Source organism: Coccinella septempunctata, chromosome 1 (assembly GCF_907165205.1).
Source record: "Coccinella septempunctata chromosome 1, icCocSept1.1, whole genome shotgun sequence".
Taxonomy (NCBI): Eukaryota; Metazoa; Arthropoda; class Insecta; order Coleoptera; family Coccinellidae; genus Coccinella; species Coccinella septempunctata.
The window spans coordinates 6104380-6128261 of NC_058189.1; the positions used below are offsets into that span (position 1 = coordinate 6104380).

Here is a 23882-nt window from a genome sequence, read left to right on the forward strand (position 1 = left end):
TTCAAAAATGACAAATTCAATAAAAATTTGCATTTAAAAAAACGAAAGTTCTCCTAATGTTCAGTGGATTAAACGTAAAAAAGTGCCTATAGAAGGTTCAAATTTCACATCTGTAACTTCAAAGACAAGAAGTTATGGGAACTTTTCGAAATCGTCAAAATCTCATTTTTTGTTGATAACTCAAAAACGAAGATTCGTAGGAGGTTGTGGTTTTCACCATTCGTTTCTCTGAAAAGGAGCCCGAAAAATTTACATCCGATTTATTTCTAGCTCCTATGGTTCTCGAGATCCCCTCAGTAGACAACGAATTTTGCCCGCCCTGTACCTATCGAAAAGAAGTACCACCTTTAGTTGCGTTTGGTAATTTCATTGACGATGATTCAGATAATTTTGAATGGATGAGTTCAGAGACGCCTGCAAACCTTGTAAACAATTACAATGGAAACGTTTTATTTTTTTTTTTTGGATTTTTTGTGTGCCTTGCGGTTGCCTTCATCAGAACAATCCTTTGAAAAACATCGATTATCAAAACCAAGAGATAAAGTTAATTATTGATCTTCACACACAGCTTCAATACTATCAAAGAATACTTTAGTTGTTGAGGTGTAGTGTAAAGAAACCAAAGCGAGAAAAAACCACTAACTAATGTCAAAACTTTCATTGAAAATAATTGTAAATTTTATATCAGTTGGATTTGATAGACGGAGCTTTTCAGAGAATTGTCAAATTATTAAGGCAACAGAATCTAAAAAAATACGTTTTCATTGTTGTTGAACATTTACAAGGTTGGGTGCGAATTATGCACCCCTCATAAGCCCCAACTTGTTTACCCGCCATATAGTTTCGAGAAATATCACTTCATAAATACAAGCAAAAAAAATTTGAAGAGTTGAAGAGAAATGACATATTTCGAGAATGATGTTCAGAAACGCTTGCCAAACTCGAAAAAATTCTATTCTATTTTTTTTAATTGTATTTGTGCCTTTCGGTTGTTGCATCAATCAAATACAGTTGGGTTCATGCAGAGTTCCTAAAAACTAAGAAATGAACCTCCTTTCTAATTGGAAGACAGTGAACTCGATAAAGATCGCAATCTGCCAATGAGATTTTTTGTTCCTTAAATCTTCTCCGTAAACCCTTCATACCAATCCTTAAAATTTTATCAAAACCAAGATGGTTAGAAAATTTATATTGTTTTTGAGGAAAGTTAAAGTTTTTTCTTGTTCTTACATTTATGGTTTCTTCACAGAACGTCTCAACTACTAAGGTGTCCTGTGGTAGTATCAAAACTTTATTTTATAATCTCTAAATGAAGTAACCATCAATGTTGAGCATGTAACACAAATAATTTCAAAAAATGTAAAAACACTATTAATTTTCTATCATATCACTCGGATTTGATAACCGGTACAATTCCAAGGATTGTGAAATGATACAGGCAACCGAAAGGCACAAATATGAATAAAAAAAAATATGCGAGACTTTTTTCGATGTCACGATGTCGGTAAGAGTTTCTGAAAAAACCCATTAAAATGGGATCGTGAAATAGCCAACAAATTATGAACCGAATGGGTGAAAAACGCATCTGTAAAATAAATAACGTTGAAGATCAAAAATCATATTCATTTGGACCCAATCAACAACAGTTGCAAAATTCTTTCATCTAATTCCGAGAAATGATCTCGAACAATATTTGTGCTTTCCCAAGGTAGTTTCACAACTGGTCAGACCCTTTAGCCGTCAAAAGAAATACGTTAATTAAATTCAATGATGTTCAACATAAATGCAATATTTTTCGGGAGCAACCATTAAACTTCAACCATTTGTACTGTTGGCAAGAGAAAGTCATTTATGCCTTGCTTTTTTTTCAACTAAAAATAAACATTTTAAAATGATAGAAGTGAAATACCATCACAGAGGTATTAATTTTTGGCAATAAAATTTGGATATTCATCATTTTTCAATAAATTATTCATTTCGAAAAGACACATATGCACTATTGCACTATATAAATACAACTCTCAATTGGCGATTTGGTATGTAGTACGAGAATTGGATAAGAGTAAATATATTTTCAATAAATCTATGTGTAACACATTACAAAATCAACAAACGTTCACTTCTACCATAAAAATAAAATTTAACTGGGGGAAGTTCCAAAGAAATAATTTTATTCATTGCATAATATATTCTTTGGAAATTCCCAAGTATTAAAAATTTCAAAATATATTAAAAATCATATATTACTATAGATAAATATATGCACAATAAATAAGTACGAAAAGATTTGATACTTCGAATACTAGACTAAGAAAAAAATAATATTGATTTTTTTATTAGTCTGGATCAGCTTCCTTGCTGCGAGAAAGGCATAAATCCTTCACAAACGTAACAATATTAATTTAATTAGACATTTTGTGTATCAATCATCAATAAATTAAAAACAATCTAATCTAAAAAGAGAGCATACATTAATTATTATAATTTGCTATTGGCCTATTCAATTGCTCTATACTAACTTGTTTGCTATTGAGCCCAGTCTTCTGGTTTTTTGGATTCATCCCTGGGTTTGAAGATTCATCATATCCTGAATCTGAACTGTTATCGCTGAAAGCCTTTGAAGGCGCAACTATGCTAGTAGGAGAATCATGATTGTCGATTTTCTCTATCTTGTGCTGGATGCTTTTGAGCATTGCTTTGCATGGTCTTAGGAACCTTGGATCTGAAAGAATTTCTCCGCACCTCCCTCGATATATTGTGCCACAACATATCACCTCCCTAACGGAAAAAAATTGATGTCAATACTGTATTATTTGTATCCTTTTTTGTTGCCCGAAAAATAAATGTCAATTAGGAATTAATAAAATTCAATTGATTATATTCTGTAAAGACCTAAATACCTTTCCTAACCTAACCTAAAATACGAAATCTGAACTATAAATCACAACCGTCAAAACTGGTAAGATAGGGTTTAGAACAATATACTAATCATCAATTTTGGTATTGGAAAATTAGTACAAACATAGTTACAATTACCTTGTCCAATAACTGAAGTCAATGAAATCGCTAATGTCCGACAGACCTTCCCTCTTCTTCGCTTGTGCTTTATGTCTACGATTTTTGCCTTCTTGAGAATTGTTATTTTCCTCACAGTCACTTCCACCAGGGCTATTCGTCCTGCTAGAACCTCCACTCCCTCCATCTTCCTCCAAAAAGTCCACCTGCTCGAAGAAAAATGAATATTTTCCATAAGATGTACTGAAATGTATTCTTTCATATTCAGGCTTGAACAATCACAATACCCTTAACAAATTATTATTATTACTTTATCTCTTATTTTTGAAATAATACAGGGTGTATTTGAAGTTGAGGCTTTTTTTTTCAACAGAAGGTAGAACTGGTAAAAATGAAGCGTTCCTTAAAAATTATCTATTCAAAACTTTTAAAATAACAAAGTTAAAAAAAATTGAAAATGATTACTGAAATAGATCCTAATACGACCATAGACCGTTTGCTTAGCTGAATTATCGCAAAGCAGTGAGAAAAAACTTATCTGCTGATTCGACCATGTGGTTTCGTTTAGGTTATTGGCTCGTTCGATATTCACGTGTTAATGAAAATGGAAACTTAGGATTGCCGATTTGTTGTAATTATTTTTTAGTAACTTACACGATTTTATGAAATGGCTCATTTCGATACCAACTGACAGAAGAGATTTAGGACTCAAGTGTAAAAAATTGAATAATACTTCAAACTCTAACCAATAAAATTCACCTAAATTATTCACGAATTTTTTCACAATGGGCATCACAATCTTCTTTTTCGAACATCCCAACAAACGTCGTAAAAATGGGATGAAATGGGGAAACATCATAGTTAAATTGCACGATACAACAATTACGATTCTCCCAAAAGTGACCTGATGCATCTAATCCGATGAACTTGGTACTGAACCATTCATTGTCCAGCCATATGTTTGTTTTGTTTCGTTTTTGCGGAGTCACCTTCTACAGTCCCGTACTTGAAATTAAATGAAATTTTGTCTAGGGGTTGCATCTCAGCCATCTTGGATATTTTATATACACAATTTTTTGTTAAACGACTTATTTTGATGAGTTCTCCCTCTGGCAAAAAAAATAGCCTCACCTTTGAAAACACCCTGTATATTTCAAGCTTTCATTGCCGGGGCTAAAACCCGGAATGCTGGATTAATTCTTAATTGGCTCAAAAGTTTTCCAGAAAATGGATAGGGAAACTATTTGAGGGTCATCACGATTACTGAATATTTCAGGATTACAGCCTTCGACAATTGAAAACTTGCCAGTCCAATTATGTCACGACAAGGACGATTTCAGAGAAAAAGCCGGAACACGTCAATTTCTATTCGTAGGGGGACATATTTTGAGCAGAATTGTAAGCCGAAATCTCCTCAACCCTAGGTGTAGGAGCTATCACCCCTAAATTCTCAATAGGGAATAGAGGGCGAGCTATACCTCAATTGAAAGATCACTCGACCCTTTTCTTGGCAATTACGAAATTTTTGTAAGGGATGTAAAAAAAGGCCTGGATGACCTGCATTCACCATTAAGCTATGGCCAACGAATCATGGAACACTCTTTATATACAGGTGAGTCTTTGACTCCTACAAATATTTTAACAGTAGATTCTTGTGTTCAAAAGAAATACTTTTTCCCTTCACCATTTTTTCAGAATCGGCCCTGATAAAAAGATATTGCCATTTTAAGTTCTCATAACGAGCTATGGACACTCCTGGAAAAACAAAATTACCTTCAGAATAACAAGCTAAATCTGTGACACTATACAGGGTGACAATTTAAATACTTGCCAGGCCAATTATGTCGCCAGGTCAATTTGTATTCGGATGGGGACATATTTTGAGCAGAATTGTGACCCAAAATCTCCTCAACCCTAGATGTAGGGGCTAGCATCCCTAAATTCTCAATAGGGAATAGGGGGTGAGATTTACCTCAATTGAAAGATCACTTGTCCTTCTACATGAATACTATGGTTTGCAAATTTTTAATGATTCCTTGAAGTAGTTACAGGAGGTGACAATTTGAAAACTTGCCAGGCCAATTATGTCTCGACAAGGATGTTTCCAGAGAAAATGCCGGAACAGGTCAATTTTTATTCGGAGGGGGACATGTTTCTAGCAGAATTGTAAGCCAAAATCACCTCAATCTTAGGAGTAGGGATTGTCAACCCTTGATTCTCAATAGGGAATAGAGGTTGAGCTATACTCAATTGCAAGACAATAGTATTATGTAGAGGGACATATTGTCTTTCAATTGAGGTTTAGCTCACCCTCTATTCCCTATGAAGAATTTAGGAGTTATAGCCTAGGTTTGAGGAGATTTCGGCTTACAATTTTGCTCCCTTTAAAAATTGACCTGTTCCGGCTTTTTCTTTGAAAACATCCTTGTCGAGACATAAATGGCCTGGCAAGTTTTCAGATTGTCACCCCCTGTAACTACTTGAATCAATAAAAATTTGAAAACCATAGTATTTATGTAGACATTTAGGGACAAGTGATCTTTCGATTGAGGTAAATCTCACCCCCTATTCCCTATTAAGAATTTAGGGGTGATAGCCCTACACCTAGGATTGAGGAGATTTCGGCTTAAAATATATCCCCCTCCGAATAAAAACTGACCTTTTCCGGCATTTTCTCTGAAAACATACTTGTCGTGGCATAATTGGCCTGGCAAGTTTTTAAATTGTCACCCTGTACTTCCAAAATGGAATAAACTCAATTACAATCCATTTCAAGTGAGTGCGTAAGTTCGGGGAGCCCTATGGTGAAATTTCAATAATTGAATGTAGGGAAAACTAAACAAAGGTAAGAATGATCCATCAATATCTGAATCAAATATTTTCATTTAAAATTTTAACCTGAAGAAGAGCTCTAAGAACATAATTCAACTGAGGAGCTTAATATGTCGTGAAACTCACCTCTGCCATTTCAGCGTCATCACTTTTATCTGATAAGGTCGGGCTGTACTCCCTCTCGTAGCGATGCTTCTTCTTCTTTATTTTCGCCGCAATATTGTTTTCCATCGCTTTCTTAACTTTGCTCTTGAACTTCGTCATCGATTTCATCCCTGGTCCGGCCCTGGCATCCACTACCTGTTTCGGATACCACAGTTGCATTTTAGTAGGAATGATCATTTTATTTTTATCGCGACCGAGAAGACAGTTTTCGAAATATATTTGACAATTGTTCCGAAACATCAGTCACGGGTGACTTGAATCTGTGACCCGACCAAGCCGGGGTATGTATTCCGTATAAAATTTTCCTTCACAAATATTACGAATGGGTATTTTACCCAATAACAAGCTCGTGTACTGAAGTAAATAGGCTTCGAAAACAACAATTCCTTCGTCGAAGAGTACAGTGAACTACTGCACGGCTGGATCCACTACCGGTATTTATACCAGATTGGATCATTTTAAGCTAAATAGTTGTCGTGGTCAGTTGGCTAGAATTAAGCTTTTCTTAACTGCAACCAAATCGACCTACTGTTCCCTACTCATACAGTTCCTAAGGACACTCATCAATCAATCAATTTCTCAAGGAGCTCTGGCTGACCCAAGCGTACCTTCCATAGGCAATCAAGCTCCGGGCACTTGCACACTACAGGTAGGTTCGATGCTACTACACAAAACTACAATGGCTTAATCCCATTGAATAAAGAAGGTAAGAAGGTTAATGCTTAATCCCGTCACAGTATAGACACCAGTGTCCATACTGTGATCTCGAGCAGCAAATTGATACGCACTGTGTTCGATGTAATTATAAACACACTTTGTTCCTTGTAGAATCATGTAGCATTGTCTTCTTCTTTTTCTTCTTTCTCTTTTCTCAAGACTTAGTCTTACTTCTATGTAGCAGTGTAAAATTCAATCGTATATCAAATATACGATGTATTCTTCATGTAGAACCAAGCAGATATTTTTTGAATCAAGAGAAGTATCCGTCGAAGGAACTATTGTTTCCGAAAAATGCACGCCATTTACCACTAGTTGGTAAGTGCTATTCGGGATTGAAACCAGTAAACCCAGAGGACACGGTGAATAGCAATGAAATGGAATGGCCTTATGCTGGGTTCAATATGCGATAACCCATTAAAAATGCATTTCATTGACTCATCCACTAGTGTGCTGTTCGCCAGCATGGGTTGGGTGCAATTTGTGGCTTGCCATAAAAAAAATACTACAGAATAGAAAATAACATTTTGAGAAAGAATAACTTTCTCAACTCGCAAATAGAATTCTTTTACTGCTGCAAGGTTTTTTCAGAAAAAAAAAATTCAGATTTGATGATATGAAATAATAAATGAATGAAAAATTTATTGGGCTATTTCCATAACTGAAAAGAATACTCCAAAATCATGGAAAAAGCCAATAAATCCTACAATATATATCTTATTTCTAAAAATTTGTCATGCATGCAAATTATTCAGAAATTATCTAAATAAATAATATATGTAAATACAACATTATTATTTCCAATGTCAATTTCCTATCTTAGATCTATGCGATTTCAATTATTATTATTTCAATATTCAATTGATGTGGCCGATACTTGATGAAAATCCATAATTGAACTTAAAAAAGAATTACATATAATATATTATGATTTTCACTTGATTTAGTTAAACCTCGACACATGTTTCGCTATCACAATAGCATGGAGTTTAACTACACCCGAATGAAGATTGTATTGTGATAGGGTAACACCTGTATTGGTTCAACAATTCAGGTTAGTGAAAATTATATGATTCTGTTTTTAGTTCTATTATTTTAATATTATGATTTGTCAAAATTTTGAAAATTTTCCTACCAATCACATAAGATCCGCTAAAAAATAATCTGCTTTTTGCCGTTGAGAAAACTCAGCTTTAGGCAGTGCCATGCAATCAATTCAAATAATTTACATTTCATATACCAACTCGTATCTCCAGCACTTCTACTAACGTAGTCATTAGAAAAACAACGTTTTCGCATAAAAGTTGAAGTTATTTTCAATTATCTTCTTTATAACTTCACTCATTGCCTATACTTAAAATGTCTTAAAACATCTTATCTCTATCTATTATATAGTTGGCGGTGATATAACAACAGAGCTGCAATACAGTTCAAAGCCGATTGGTGGATGATGACTTAGAAGATAGCATAAATCGATTGCAAGCTTATAACCTGTAATTACCGCGGTTATTGCCCTTGGTTATTTTCCTTCACAAATTCTAACCTCACTTCAATAACCAGAAGTTTAACCCAGCTCTCGAGTATGGTTATCTTCGGTTCAAAATGATGACGGCGAAGGGTTAGTTGATGACGTCACGATATTATAATCAACAATGACCAAAAGCGCTTGAATTCAGTCGGTTATTGTTGGTAATTACCAAAGATGACCATGTTATTCGCTTGAAATCCATTAATGACAATGGGTAAAGTTATAAAGAAGATAACTTCAACTTTTGTGCGTTGTTTATATAATGACTAGATCATTGGAAGTGCTTTGAAAGATACTTTCACGTCAGCTAGGCGGGGTAGTAGATGAGAAGTAAATTATTTAAATTCATTGCACGTCACTGCCTTACTTTATGGTGGCTACGCCAATGCGCGTTAGTGTAAAGTCTGCCACACTGAATGTCTGTGGATATAAACGATCCTTGAGAGTTATAAAAGTAGCGTTCGTACTTTCGAACCATTTCAAGTGGCTGTTCATAGTTTCGAACAAAGATTCAATAAACGATGCCATGGAAGAAGGATTTCGCAGACAAAGTCACAAACATAGAGAGATGATCATGTGCATTAATGAGACTTCCATCGATGCTTGAGAAAGAGAAGAACGCAGAATTAGTCAGTTTCAAAATGTCGTACGCCGGTGTTGATGCATTTAGCCAAATGGCATTGGTACGCTATTCTTGAATTAAAATCACAAGATAGAATCCAAGGAGTATACGGGTCAAAGAATAACTTTCGTGAAATTTTATTTCATCTGTTTACCAAAATAATATATTTTTCTAACTGAATTTGAATCAATCTAAAATAATCAGATTTTCGAATTCAAATGCAGTTAAAATGGGTAAAAATTGTTCATTTGGTGTAACCAAAAATTTCAAACACCAAGCCTAATAAAATAATTTGTATAGTAAGTAATGGACCATTTTAGGTAGTTTTTTTTTTTTTTACTAACTACTACCTACTTTCATAAACATCCTGCTGAAGAAAGGGCTTGGTTTTACTGGGGCACCACCTCCTAACGTCTTATTGACTGATCACCATCAAACCTATCAATAATCAGAAGTTACCAGCTTTTCTACCAAGTTCAAAAACCCTAACTAAAAATCGAAAACTGAACTAGAAAACTACTATTTTATTGTAGGGAACCTTATAAACTCGAGTAATATGAAATCAGGTCAAAATTCAAACCTGACAGAAATCATCAGGGGTGGAATTTCTTCTGAAAACCCAGATTTGGATATGACTCTTCCATATACTCGCAATCTGGTAACTAAAAACGAAAATGACAAATAATACTCAACGTTTCGATCAATTACAACCTTTGATTTAAAAAATTCTACGAATGATTAAGAGCTGGTTACGTACTAGCAGGTTTGAGCGTGTTTTGGATTCTTGCGGTGGGTTTGCAGTGGAGCGATTACAGGAGTTTCATAAGGAGATATAATAAAGTCCCTATACCGCACGATTCCAAAACGCGCGTTTCAACAATATTCGTTTCCAAAGTTCTATCTGAAGGTCCCATTCACAATTATTTTTTTTAACTATTCAAACATAAAATTCTACTTAGGTGTACATTCAGGGAAACGGCACTGAAATAACTTCAGGTTCTCACTTTTTATGTTAAGGTTCTTTCAAACGGTAAGAAATCAATGATCATCTATATAGCTGAAAAAATCTACGACACATGGAAGTTTTGAGCATTAGGTATAGCTTCCATCCTGCTATCACTTTTATAAAAAAAAATCTCGATATCCTCAGAAAATTACATATAGTTTTCAATAAATCCATTGTACACTTCGAGTAATGGGAAGAAAGTCACTTTTCATCATTGATTTATTAATAACAAAGTGTTGAGTTTTTTAAAGCAAAAATCTAATACCTCGAAATAACAAATGGTTGCAATAGAGGATGATTGAAAACATAAATATGTGATTTGACTAAGGCCCGTTTGCACCAATACCCCTTAAAACGAGTACTTAACTAAGTGTCGTTTAAAGTTAATGGACGCTTAATTTTATTCCCAGTTGCACGACTGTGGCTTAACAGAATCTTAAGTAAAGGGCCCTTAAGTTTTTATATCTAGTAATATTTTTGTTTTTTATTTTGGTGCAACTTCATCCTAGTCCAATAAAGCCATTTAATTGGTTGGCTGATGATCGTTGTCATTCCATTAACCTAACTTAATTGTCCTGTCAGTCAGTTTCAAGTAATTCCTATATTACTATCAAAAAGTAAAAACTTTTTGTTGTCGAATTAGCATTATTATTGATAATGGTGAAGGATTGTCAAATAAAAGGTACCTAAGTTTATATAAGTAAAACACTTTCTTTGTGTGAATTGGTTTTATAATTGTTGAAGAGGAACGTGAAGAAAATGTCCTTTTTCTCCTTGTTAGTACGAAACGAATACGATGAATGATTGCCAAGCAAGTGGTGGTAATTTACGAAGGGCACTCAACTTCTCAACAGAAGAGAAGAGTTTGTTGCTAACTATAGTATGATTTGTGACACCAAATTGAAAATTAAAAAAGACTGATGGCATTACAATAAAGGCAAAAGAAAAGGCTTGGTATTCAGTAATGATTTCATTCAATTTTCAAAATCCATCAAAAATGGGAAGTTCTGCAGCCAGTTCAACAAATTATTTTAGGTTAAAATCCCGCCCTTAAATATCTAACGTCCAGTTTCATAATCAAATTTAAAGTCACTTTAAGCTTAAAGCTTCCTTTACTGTCATTTTTAGTAGGGTTAAAGGAAGCTTTAAAATTGAAGCGACTTTAGGTTTGATTATGAAACCGGCCGTTAGTGGTCATTACAGGAGCGCTTAAATTTAAGGCTAGCTTTAGCCATTCAAATGTCACTTAACGGTTGGTGCAACGTAATTTAAGTTAAGGGTTCATTTTAAGGTACACTTAACACTAAGTGCGTTTGGTGCAAACGGGTCTAAAGGAAATGAGCATTTCTCAAAAAGCAGCGGGTGCCACATTGTTGGATGTCCGATGTATATGGAAATAAAATTCCAAGATAAAAAATGAATGTAGTACTAACATCTCTATGAAAATATTATCTCGATTTTTATTTGAAATAGTTTTTCTTTTAAATGGTGCGTTCAATGGAGTTGCCGTCAGTGAAGTCAAATAGATTAACACTTAGGAACCCTGTGAGGTGATTTCTTATTTCCAATCAAGTCGAGAAGCGGATTAAAATTTTGGTCATGGACACTACTTATTATTTCCAATAGACTGAGGTTACAAAAGGTATATCTACGACTTCTGGTTCAACCGGCTGTAACTTAAGTGAAATGTCGTCGAAGAAAAATATAATAAAAATGTTTTTTTCCACTTAGAGTCGCATAATTCGGATATGCATCGCATCATGTAAGAAAATGGAAAGTTACAGTCATTTCCGGTTAAACCGGAAGAAATAAATACACATTTTGTAACTTCATTGGATGGGAAATAATACTTAGGGCCTATGTCCAAAATTTCAATCCGATATCTTGCAAAATGAATATTTTTTTTGGGAGGAAGCCCGATTCTTTTGTAAACTGTAAAGCGATAATGTATTAACATTCAACAGAAATTCCATCGGTATTACACTGTCCTGAAAATTCAACAAGCTGGAGAGGTACAGTAGAAAGGTAGTAAATAGGTATCGAAGTCCACAGATTAAAAATAAAAAAAAAACTTAGTCGTAAAAAGTTTGAAGAATCGTTCATTATAACGAGTTCACAATCACATGTTGAATGATTGGCAATAAATTAAAGAGAATAACGACATATGACGACATGATATTCTTCTACCAGTTCCAGAAGTGAAAAAATCGAAGAGCTAAGATAAAAAATATTGATCGCTAACTGTCGAACTACCTATTCAACATTGAATAACTAGAATTTACACAATAACTCAGATGTCTGAACAAATACAGAGAACCCTCAGTTCCTTCCAGCTATAACCATTAATATTTTCCATTCAACCTACAAATTTGTGGGTCAACAAGTAAAGTCTCATATATCATTCTGATGGCAGTAAGTTCTCAAAAAATACGATAGAAACATTGAAAGGTTACAATTTAGTAGAATGAATCACTGGTTGTGATTCCGAATATTTTGCACAAATTGGACTTTTGAACATCGGGGACCTTGTTGTTTTTGTTGAGGATCAACTTTTGAGAGCTGAATCCGGAGTTGAAGTACTTACCTTGTGGATAAATAATTTTCACGATAGTTTTTCTTGAAAAAAAAATTCCTGTCGGGCGGCAATAGTTCCTGCATTTTGAAATGGATCAACTTTTGTTTGATGGAATATCCTTCCTACAATTAAGCTTTCTCAATGGAAACTGTTGTCTAAAAATAAGGGGATATTTTGGATCAGAAATAAGGGGAGGTATAAAATTCACGACTTTCTTGTCGATGTTGGCATATTGTAGTACCTGTTCTTGGTTAATTAAAAAAAAAAAGGGTCACCTATGACCTAGTTGAGGAGAAGTAATAGCTTCTGAATATCCATTCACTAATTGAAGATTTACTCTTGCAATTCTTCTCGTTTTTTTTTCAAGTTAAAGGGCGTCTTGAAAACTGCCGTTTTTTCACTTTAATTGTTTTTTTTTATTTAGAATAATATGTTGAAGGTGAAGTGTCTATAAAACATTCATGCTTGTTTTTCGATGGTTATACTCGAATCATGTAATCTGTATTATCAAACAAATGAATGAATTTTTTTAAAGAATAAATCTGTAGTTTCATTAACAAACTTGCAGCTGATTTAACAAAACAGCTAACAATTAGTTTTAGGGTTTACAAAACCCTTTCCCGTACAATGAGAGGTTGAGGATGTTGTTGTCATGATGGTATAAAAAAATCATTATTGCCAATCAAAACAACAAGTTCTCACCAATTCAATTTGAAACTTGAAATGAACACTTACATGTCTCCAATTTCTTTCCGTGCCTTCTGGTAATTTCTTCCAACGTTTAACTAACAGAACACAAGCATTGCATATTTCTCCTTGTCGGGGAGTGGACAACTTGAAACATTCCAGAAAATCATCTTCGTACTTTTTGCTATCGGTAAATCTTGAACTAGAAAAATATAGCATATAAGTATGTAGAAAAATATAACATGAATAATAATTATCTGTATTGTAATGAAAGAGATTATACAGGGTCTTTATAAATGATTGTAGCAATTTAGTTGACTTATCTCCATTCAAAAACTTCATTCACTAGTTGAATTATTTTGTGCTGCTATTCAACTGAAGGGTTTTGAGTTAAATATCAGAAAATATCAAAATTGTTGTCTAATACTATGTCATCATTTATAGAGACCTGTATGATCAAATGATTTTTATTAATATTGTGATTCATTACTGGAACCTTCTGAATTGTGAAAAAAGGTTCAATGTACTACATAATCAAATATAAAATAGTGAAAAGTAGCAGAGCTGCACATAAATTGAGGTAACTTGGTGACTTTTAAAAAAGATAGTATGAATATCAGAATTTTCTTATTTACCTGCTTGATTTTGCTTTACAAATGCAACAACCTGTAGTGGAGCGGTATACCTTAGGTCTATGAAAGGAAAACATGTTAAGGCAGGGGTAGTAGCTCTACAACTAGGTTTAAAATCTAGAAAATAAAAAACGAGAATTAGGCATGGAAATAGTAAAAAAATGACAAAATTTAGGAAACATGTGCGAAGTTTTTTAATATTGGTCGAAATAATAAGGTATTTTTATGAAATTATGAATTTAAAAACGGTTGATTGACAGAACTAGAAAGGTCAAAATGTTGGTTCTATACTTCATGATTTTTGTATCTTTCGATTTTCATTTTGAATAATTAATTTATTTTCCTGAAAATTATTCGAACACAACTAAGAGGAACCAACAAAGTAATTTTTTAACAATAGGCTTGAGTATTTAACTGAAAATCATAATCTCTCAATCAATATACAGGGTGTAAATGAAATATTCAAAGAGTGAGTCCTTGTCCCCTCACTGTGAGTCTTTTAAATATATAAATATTTTTTTTGACCAGCCCCTGCTTTGATACAGATCAATATGGCACCTGAAACGCTATTTTAATTTTTTTCATAAATCAGAAAATTTAGAAAAAAGTGGCGAACGAGAAGGCAATTGGTACAATTTAAAAAAAAATGTTCGAATGAAACTGAAGTTATGATGTTTACTAGTCAAGAGATCCCTGACCTCCACAATTTTCAGGAGGTGTATCCCAAGATAAGGGGTTATATTAGAATGCTTATCATAAATAAACAAGAGTTTATTGACGAGATCGATAGCGTCAATATCTTCCTTGATAAATCAAGGAAATAATATGTTGATTTTTTTAGATGAATATACCGTTTTTTTATTGATAAATCCAGATTCTGAAACATGCCCCCCCATAAAACTGCATTGTTCAATTAAGAAGGGCGAATTTCACGATAAAAAGTGAATTATATAAAATGACGATATCCCCGTAGAAACGCAACGTAGTCCCCCCAACATAAGAAGAAACAAATAGTAATCAATTTATCCAATTTATTTAACAAATAGGTAAAATTCAACGGGCCTGACCCTCTGAAAAATATAAACCGTAGACACGTGTTTTGGCTCTCATCAGTATGGTGCAAAAGTGCAAAGACGAACAACAATTTGTGGCAAACCCCATAACAAATCTACGGGGTCAACAAACAAAAGCCAGCCGAACATTTGCGGTTTCGAAACACGTGTCTACTGTTAATATTTTTCAGAGGGTTATGTCCGTTAAATTTTCTTCAATCAATTATCCTCTTTTATATGTGATATGTGCGAATTCTTCTGCATCATTGACAGAAAATTTCCCATCGGTTAAGTAATGACAAAGTTCAAGCTAGAGAAAATTAGGTTTTGGCTGTCCCACTGCATTTGTTGCTTGGGGATTTGATCGTCTGCATACAGGGTGTTTTTAAATTGGAGATACAAACTAAGAGGGGGAGATTCCTTGAGTAATTTTAAGAAAAAAAAGTCTCTTGAACATGGGATCGTAAATGTTTCGTTTTCGAAAGGGAAAGTTCTGAGCAATCGTTCAAATTGTTTCTCTCGAAATCGGTAGCAGATACGACAAAACTACAAGAGACTATAGAGTTTATTATAACGACAGAGCATCTTTTTACATTTTTCCAAATTAACAGTGGCTCACCAAAAAAAGTTCTGTAGGAAAACAAGGGACAAAGTCCCAGAAAAAATATCACCCAGTAGATTTGCTATTGAAATTGGCATGCCACATGGTGTGCACTATCAATTATAATTAAGCCAAATTTCAGTCTGCCGCTTCAGGAAGAATTCTGACTCTCAAGCTTACATACTTGTGAGAACTGTTGCCCGTTGACACTCGGTTTTTGTAACGATTTGTTCAACTATTCGACAGATACAGGCAATAACAAGATTCAATTTTTACGACGCCTTGGCACGTGGTCGACCATACAATGAGGTCACTTTAAATCTAGACTAGGAGTACAAAAACGCATTTTTTCATAAACATCACATTGTTATTGGCAGTTTGTTATTTTTAATTGCAAAGCAAACAGACGCAAAACGAAAACAACTGCCTTTTATATGATGGAGAGAAACAAATAACGATATTGGTTAAGAGATATTATTTTAACCTTAAAAGTGATTCCATATCGATATCATAATATTTATGATAATTTTCGAATTAATGAAAAATCGCTACCATATATGTAGTTTCGGATAATTTTTATACATGTTATATGTAAAAAATTCCTAATATAACTATTTATAAACTTAGTGAGGAAAAATGAACTTTTGGTTGTTTTTCAAAGCATTGGATAAATATATAAAGTGCGATACTACTTATATAAGTATAACTATATGTATAGGCATTCATCCACAGACAGTTCGAATTATATTTAGGGGGTTCAATGGAACGTTCAAGGTCGAGTCAAGAATCTACCTGTTCGCAAAACGGTACTTTTGTACTCGAAAAGGCCAATTCGATACTGATAAATTTCGATAAATAATGATCGAAATACACTGCCAATTTTCATAAACTTTATTTTTTCATTCTCTATGCCAAAGGTTCATAAGGAACCAAAATGAGAATACTGTGATACGAATTTCGTGTGTAGATTATAGATTATACAGGGTGTTTTCCCTGAAAATCTACATCTACAAGAGTGTTTTCAGTAACAAAATCCCATATTTCAATAGACCTTCAGATGTAACGTAAAAATCTCGATTTGGAAAGGGGGTTTTGACTGTTATCTCCACAGTAGTTGGGGAGCCCAAGAGGGAAATTCGGGATTTACTCGAGCGTGTCAGATTAATACATAAAAGGGGAGAGATACCTTGGACCCTGTAGAGTACTACCAAAAATACGACCTGTATATAGGGGGAATTGGCTAAAACAGCCTGTTAGAATAGTAAAAAAAAAACGATCATTGTACATACTCGAGCGTATCAGATTAAGATATATGTGGTTAATTACATGTTGAAAAGTATATATTCTCTTAATCTGACAATTTAAGAGTGACGAAAATGTATGGAAGGGCGCCAAAGTTGCAAAAAAAAAGGTCACGTGTACATTCTCGAACGCGGTGAGTTTTTTCCTTATATTGAAGCTAATGATTCAAGAATAACGGAAAAAATGTAAACTGACAGTTTCACCAAGCCGAAACGATAAAAATTGGCAATAAAGGTCACAAAAATCAATTTTTTTGAATAATCTCCTCTCCTAGGATTCAAATTGTTTTCGCATTCATTATAAATGTTGTAGGGCATAACATTTTCTACAAATTTTGTCCGAAACCATTCTTTCTACATTTGAACGTTTTTAAAATATATGGCGATAAATGTACATTAGACTGGGTTTCTATATTGACCTTGAACTTTCGCATGTGTGGCTAAGTCCTAGCCCTTATCGACCTCTAACTCGAAAACGGTTTGGATTAGGCAAAATTGCTTCAGACAAAAGTTGTATAGAATTTTAATATCTACGACTTTCATAATGAATACAGAAACGATTAGAGGTACAGGAAAGGAGATATTAAAAAAAAAACCTTGTTATCATCTTCAAGATGTCAGATTAAGGAAACCCCCCCTGATTAGTGTCAGATTAATATTATAGGTCAACACGTTTGCAACACAGAGATTAACCATCTGTATGAAAATCTGACACGCTCGAATATGTACAAGTAACGATTAAGGGAGGACCTTTGTTGGACGTCAGAGCCACGAGCTAGGGGTGTATTGTCGATTCTAAATCCATAGCACAAATGGAAATGCTCTCATTACTTCGACGATTGTCCCCGTATAGAAGCGACATACCTTGAAATTGAAAATATTTATTAGTGACCTACACCAACAACGCGACAGCAGTCAGCAGTTCTATTTATAGAGAAAATAGCCTATTTAAGGTTATTCTCATTCACTACACGTTGACCACTCGTCGAGTTTCGCACATTTGAATAACAAATCGCCAGCATATTTCATGCAACTGAGAAAATCTCTAAGCTTTGCTCCATACAGAGCGTCCCAACTAAAACAAGCCACCATTTTTAATACATTCGCTGCTACAATTTGCCTATGGCGTTTGTCGTTTATGCCTATATGTCATGTATGTGTGACGTGTGCAGCGAATAGGTTCTAGTAACAGATTAATTTGAAAAAATAGAATATGCATAGGACCGAAGCTTCAGCTTGTTTAGACAACTTTCCTTAGAACTGAAAATAGCTCTATAGTTTTGGATATTTGTATTTTATTAGTAATCTTTTTGTTTTCTTTGCAACCACAATTTAGAGACGGTGAAAAAAAGTTAATCAATCTTATAAAAATTTAAAAAAGAACTGAAAAAGGATGAAAACGCAGAAACGGTCCTGAACGAATCCTCAAACCTGTTGTTCTACCTAGTATCCACCGACCATCGCTATGAAAAGAGGAAAGTGCAAGTCTAAATTTAGCACCACTCATTGTGCACTTGTGCAAAACAGCCGACGACGTTTCTGATCCGGTATCTCGATCGCTCTCGTTATCAGCGAGGTGAAATTAATTCACTTCGTCCCTGTAGCAGCTTCAAATCCGAACAAGAAAACGGAATATCGAAAACGTTGATTATTTCCAAAGTATTCCTATTTTAAGATCATTAATAAGAGGAATGAGAATACAGAAATGTGACTGCCTCAATGAGAAGTGTACCAGTTTCTACTGTCAATTTTCATTTCAAATTGCGCAATTTTTAATTTATTGAATTCGAATTTTCACTTTTTATGTATTTTGAGGTCAATGATATACACAGGAGTGATTAATATGTAAGTATTTTTCGCGAATAGGAATCTATGAATTATATGAAATAAAAATCACACTGACAAAAATGAGTGAATATGTATCTGATATACAAGGTGTCTGTAAACAAATGCGAAGGACTTAGGGAGATGAATCCTGGCTTCCAAGATACAGCCTTTGGAAGGCGATGACGAGTTGACAGTTTTTAATTTCTTTTACGGGTTCTAAAAAACACTGCATCATATTACATTATATGAAGCACTAAGTAGATGTTACTCACACATTTTTTTCAGATTCCATAACTTTATTACTAAGGGTTGAAAATAGCAACCCCTTATGATTATCCTTCAAAATTGTTTTCTTGTATACGAAGTTCTTTGAGGCAGAGAGTTGATCCATGTATTTTAGCGGGAGGTTACCATTCTATGGAACATTTATACGATGAAATGGAATTAATAGTGATCAGAATGGCTTGTAAGTTTTTATTCATTCCGAGAAAAGTATCGTCTGTATCGAAATTTTGCAGGAGACCTTTTTCTCTCCAGAATTGAATGAGAAACCATAAGAGAATTTTGTTTTTCGAAAATATATCCCACGAAAACAATTTTCGAAGGAAAATCATAGGGGGTTATTTTCAACCCATAATAATAAAGTTATTAGATCTAAGAAAAATTGTGTGACTAACATCTACTTAGAGCTTCATATGATGTATAGTTTTATGACTCAGTGTTTTTTAGAACTCGTAAAAAAAAATTAAAAACTGTCAACTCGTCATCGCCTTACAAAGGTTGTATCTTGAAAGAGAGGTTGATTTCGAAAAAAATGTATAGGAACTACCCCTACTTATTTTCATCGAGGAATCATTTCCCTAAGTCCTTCGCACTTGTTTAGACACTCTGTATATCAGATACATATTAACTCATTTTTGTCAGTGTGATTTTATTTCATATAATTCATAGATTCCTATTCACGAAAAAACTCGCCTTACATGTTTGAATGCCAACCACTTATAAGTGATTAATATCATTGAAATGTTTACCTATAATGAGGTGGTACTATAGAGTTCCAGGTTTCCCCACAGAACATCTAGCTTCAAAATTTCATAGCGAATGATGCTGTGGGTTGGGGTCGAAAGGGGTATACAATATAAAAATGTTTTCGATTTATAATACAGTGTTGTGTACAGGTGGTGTTGAATAAATTGCTCCTCAGCTTTTCACTTCAATTTTATTTTTGATCAAAATAATAGAGATTACTGAGAATGAAATGAAGACAATAATTATTATAGACACCTATAAAACCGTTAATTAAAACCAAAGTTCTTGCTGTCCTTGTCAAATTTTGTTATTCCATATGTAAAGCAAACATCAATGACGAAAAAACGAGAATACACTGCACGTACACGAGCCCACTTTCAGGGGTTAACAACCTCCAGCATCCACGCGCGCGACACACATACCCGACTCCGACATGATACCGATCGATGGCACGTATTCCATCCACCGAAAGGGAGACAATTCCAAACGTTAAAAACTACAATCAGAGGAGCCCTACCTGACTCAATCAAAATGTTCGAAGAAAAGGCTATAATTAATGAGAATTGTAGCAGTCCAATAATGAATTTCTAAATTATTTGAACGGACCAACAAGGGAAAATGTCAAAACTTCAAATAGCTCCACAAGAACCTCAAACCTCTATTAATAAGACTATTCAGTCATTTAAATAATGCCTATGTTTCGTAGCATGACAGACATAAATCGAAAGATTCAGACAGTCCTCCGATAATATTGTAGCATCAAGAAAAGAACCAACAAAGTGGTTCGCTTATGGCATATAGCAAACTGTGAAGGAATTTCACATTTAACAGGTATTAACGAAACTCAATACCGAATAAAACCATTATAAATGATCAAATTGGGCTAGGTATATGAATGACAACTTCTTTTAATACAATAATCATTCTGTAAGGAAGAAATTTCAATCTACTAAAAAGATGTGAAATCCTATCCATAATAATAAAAACCAAACTTTTGAATACTAGACAAGACACTCGGACCTATAGATACTAAGACCCCCAACGTCCATTTCTAGTTTCTAATCTCACAACGAAAATAACAGAAAAGGTTCGAAGTGGTCAGATAGGAGTTTGTAACGTAATCAGATATTCACATAGATATGTTCAACATGTCTGTTAAAAAAGTTGACATGAATTATATTACAAGTTACAAGGTATGCAAACAATTATAGACTTAAAATTGGGGTATTTGAAAGGGATTCCACAATTAAGCAACAACTTTCTACTGTGGCCAAGAAATATGTCAAGATCAATGGTGAATTTCCAACAAGGCTGGAGTAACTTAGTTTTGGAAAGTGAAAATGATTAAATAAAAGAAAACTGAATAAATTCAAAGAGCTTTCTGTTGGAAATTTTTTCAAGCACATGTAATAGAAGAGAAAGCAGGAGCATACGTGATGATTTTTTCCAGTTGTTGCTCTGAAATTTGGGAGACGAGCAAAGAAGAAGAACATAAGAGAGCTGCAGAAATTGGAAATTGGAATTATACCGATATATTAGACAAAATTTACTTAAAGTAAATAACCTAATTGCAATGTTCTTTCAACAGTTCGTTCTCGAAAACGCATTCATGCCGAGAGACGCCAATGAAAAGTCCATTATTATACATGATTTAGAAAGTAATTCTGTATGACAGTAAGTTATATTGATACAAGTACCACCTCACAATCATAAACTGTGGAAATCAACAATTAAATGCCTATTATTTTATAACTAACTAATAAATAAAATAAGGGAATCTACTCACCAACACAACACAGGTGACGGCTAAAATCACAGATGATTTACTGCGCATATAATCTGCGCACATGTCTAAATTAAATACTCTTTGCAAATAATTATTTATACCAAGTTAAATATTCTCTAGAATGGAATTATCAAAATTTCAAACATTTAAAAATAGGTCGACTGCAACTAATTTTGTTCACTGCGTTTGCATAGACAAAAACTTGAGAGAAATTTATATCCTTTGGGTTATGAAAGGATATGGCTGTATTCACTTCCGGTTTAGTATTCAAATTTTGAATGACCATTTTATTCTTTTGATATCTTACTTATGAAAAAATTAATGTAGGTGATTGTTTTGATGAAAAGTCAATAATTTTGACCGAAATTCGTTGTTCCTTCCATTCAATATTAAATTATTATTATATGAAATCAGTTAATCGTTATGACACTGTTGACACTTGACAAGGATGACAGTTCAAAGTTTTTGTGTTGTCTTGTGTCATTGTCGAATGTAAAATCTAAAATCAAAAGCAAATCAAATAAATTTTCTGAATCCTCATATATTCCACATTGAAATAATGGTTTTGTGAATGGCTTCCCTAGATTGAGAGAAAAACCATCTAATGCTTAATTCTCAGTGTCATCAGCACAATTCATTGAAAAATGAATTATAGTACTAATTCTGTTGGTTATTTCAATTTCAAAGTTGTGCTTTTAGGTGAAGGATGTGTTGGAAAAACTAGTTTAGTTCTTAGATATGTGGAAGATAAATTCAATAACAATCATATAAGTACAATTCAAGTGAGATGAAACATAATGATGGAAATAATCCTCGTCTTGATTATCGAATGATTTTAGGCTTCATTTCTGAATAAGAAGCTGAATATAGATGGAAAAAGAGTTAATTTATCAATATGGGATACAGCAGGTCAAGAAAGGTTTCATGCCCTAGGTCCTATATATTATCGTTCATCTAATGGAGCAGTTTTAGTTTATGATATAACAGATGAAGATTCGTTTCAAAAAGTAAAATGTTGGGTAAAGGAACTGAGGAGGATGTTAGGCACAGATATTTGCCTCATTATAGTGGGAAACAAGACTGATTTAGAAAAAGACAGGCATGTTAGTTATGAAGATGCAGAAACGTAAGGCAATACATATACTTCTTCATTTTAGCCACGATACTTATCGAAAATTTACTTATGATCATTGCATGAAACTTCTCTTTTGGAAGAAATCAACATACTCTTACCATATCCATTAGATATCAAGTTACAGAATCAGGCAGGCTGGTTGAAAGAAAATGGTATTTTATTTCCTATTATAAATAATCATGATTTTTTCAGATATGCTTCTAAAGTGGGGGCAGTATACTTTGAAACATCAGCAAAATTAAATCAAGGAGTAGAAGAAATGTTTTTTACATTGACCGAAAAAATGATGGAAGCTCATCAGAATAAAATGGCAAAAACAACTTCTCTCAATAGGCAAAATTCTTTGAGAAATAATATTCTTGTTGTTGAAGATGATCAGGTAGAGCAACCTTCCAAACATTGCTGTGGGAGTTCTTAAATCGAAGATGGCTGTGTATCACCTATAGAAATCAATGGTATTGGAATATATGTCTTTCATCAAAATTATCCTGTTACCTAGCATTTGACTTATTGCAAGTCAGATAATTGTGCAAACGAATGTAATTCTGAAGGTATTGTTGATTTTTTTTACTACAACATTCCATAATTAGGGGAAAACTATCATATCCCAAAAATATCCGTGATTTGAATTCGTTCAGGTTTACAAATGCGAGATGGTGTAAATCTAAATCATATACATTATTCTAGTTGGTACATTAAATCATCTAGAAGATAAGTGAAATCATTAAATTTCTACAGTAATAGATATTTGTTTCATGGTGAGGAAACCTCAGAAGTGTGTCTATTGGACCTCAACATTTCTTCTCAAATTCTTTCAAGCATCTTTGTCGTTTAGACTAATCAAACGAGTAAAAATTGAATGAAAACAAATAGTTATCAAGATTGAACTATGCATGAGAATCAGATTTTAAAAGTGTGTATAGATATTTTCAGTTTTTGTAGATATTATAAAACTACTGTTATCTACTAAGTTCTCAATAAAATTTGTTACAGAATTGATTTTAAGTAATCCTAAACTACTGTAAATAAAATATCTAGCATATGAGTTGATTTTAGGTGATTCTAAACTATTGTAAATAAAATATCTAGTATATGTTTCTTGAAATAGAGAGTGTTGCTTCTTATGGCTTAAACCATTTTTTTTTAAACAATTTTTTTTGAATGCGTGCCTCATTTTTTAAGGTATTTATATTTCTATATCCCATACTATGTATTGCAAAACAATACAAGTTCGGAAGTCGAAATTTGCCTAATGATTCCAAATGAAAAATTGTTTTGAGCTTGTTAGTGGATTCTACGTAATAAATTTTCAGATCTGTAATTTCAAAGACAAAAATGTTATGAGAACTTTTAGAAATTGTCAAAATCTCAT

The 23882-nt window shown here is 33.5% G+C and overlaps 2 protein-coding genes across 4 annotated transcripts; one reads left to right on the top strand and one right to left on the bottom strand.

The window, feature by feature from the left end:
* Positions 1-306: 306 nt before the first annotated feature.
* LOC123315359 (SIN3-HDAC complex-associated factor) lies at positions 307-21502 on the bottom strand. Of its 3 annotated transcripts, none has more exons than XM_044901025.1 (6): positions 21376-21502; positions 13783-13896; positions 13196-13349; positions 5974-6147; positions 3037-3224; positions 307-2778 (listed from the first exon to the last, which is right to left on the bottom strand). In XM_044901025.1, exons 2-6 carry the CDS (start codon positions 13854-13856, stop codon positions 2472-2474), a joined length of 897 nt encoding a protein of 298 aa, XP_044756960.1. In that variant the 5' UTR covers positions 13857-13896; positions 21376-21502; the 3' UTR covers positions 307-2471. The 3 variants fall into 3 exon arrangements, with proteins under 3 accessions (XP_044756960.1, XP_044756972.1, XP_044756964.1); XM_044901037.1 differs by having other exon boundaries at positions 3037-3221; positions 21376-21500; XM_044901029.1 differs by lacking the exon at positions 21376-21502 and adding an exon at positions 15617-15640.
* A 346-nt stretch (positions 21503-21848) lies between these two features.
* On the top strand, positions 21849-22937 carry LOC123312095 (ras-related protein Rab-21). The gene is made up of 3 exons (XM_044896328.1): positions 21849-22157; positions 22215-22501; positions 22703-22937. Exons 1-3 carry the CDS (start codon positions 22020-22022, stop codon positions 22926-22928), a joined length of 651 nt encoding a protein of 216 aa, XP_044752263.1. The 5' UTR covers positions 21849-22019; the 3' UTR covers positions 22929-22937.
* Positions 22938-23882: the final 945 nt, after the last annotated feature.

Excerpts from the sequence above, each read along its gene's own strand:
- LOC123315359 (XM_044901025.1), bottom strand. The coding sequence starts at position 13,856 with ATGTTTTCCTTTCATAGACCTAAGGTATACCGCTCCACTACAGGTTGT. Across the intron at positions 13,350-13,782 it reads TGTAAAGCAAAATCAAGCAG|TTCAAGATTTACCGATAGCA; the intron begins GTAAATAAGAAA and ends ATATTTTTCTAG. Across the intron at positions 3,225-5,973 it reads ATGACGCTGAAATGGCAGAG|CAGGTGGACTTTTTGGAGGA; the intron begins GTGAGTTTCACG and ends TTTTTCTTCGAG.
- LOC123312095 (XM_044896328.1), top strand. The coding sequence starts at position 22,020 with ATGAATTATAGTACTAATTCTGTTGGTTATTTCAATTTCAAAGTTGTG. Across the intron at positions 22,158-22,214 it reads ATCATATAAGTACAATTCAA|GCTTCATTTCTGAATAAGAA; the intron begins GTGAGATGAAAC and ends GAATGATTTTAG. Across the intron at positions 22,502-22,702 it reads AGTTATGAAGATGCAGAAAC|ATATGCTTCTAAAGTGGGGG; the intron begins GTAAGGCAATAC and ends TGATTTTTTCAG.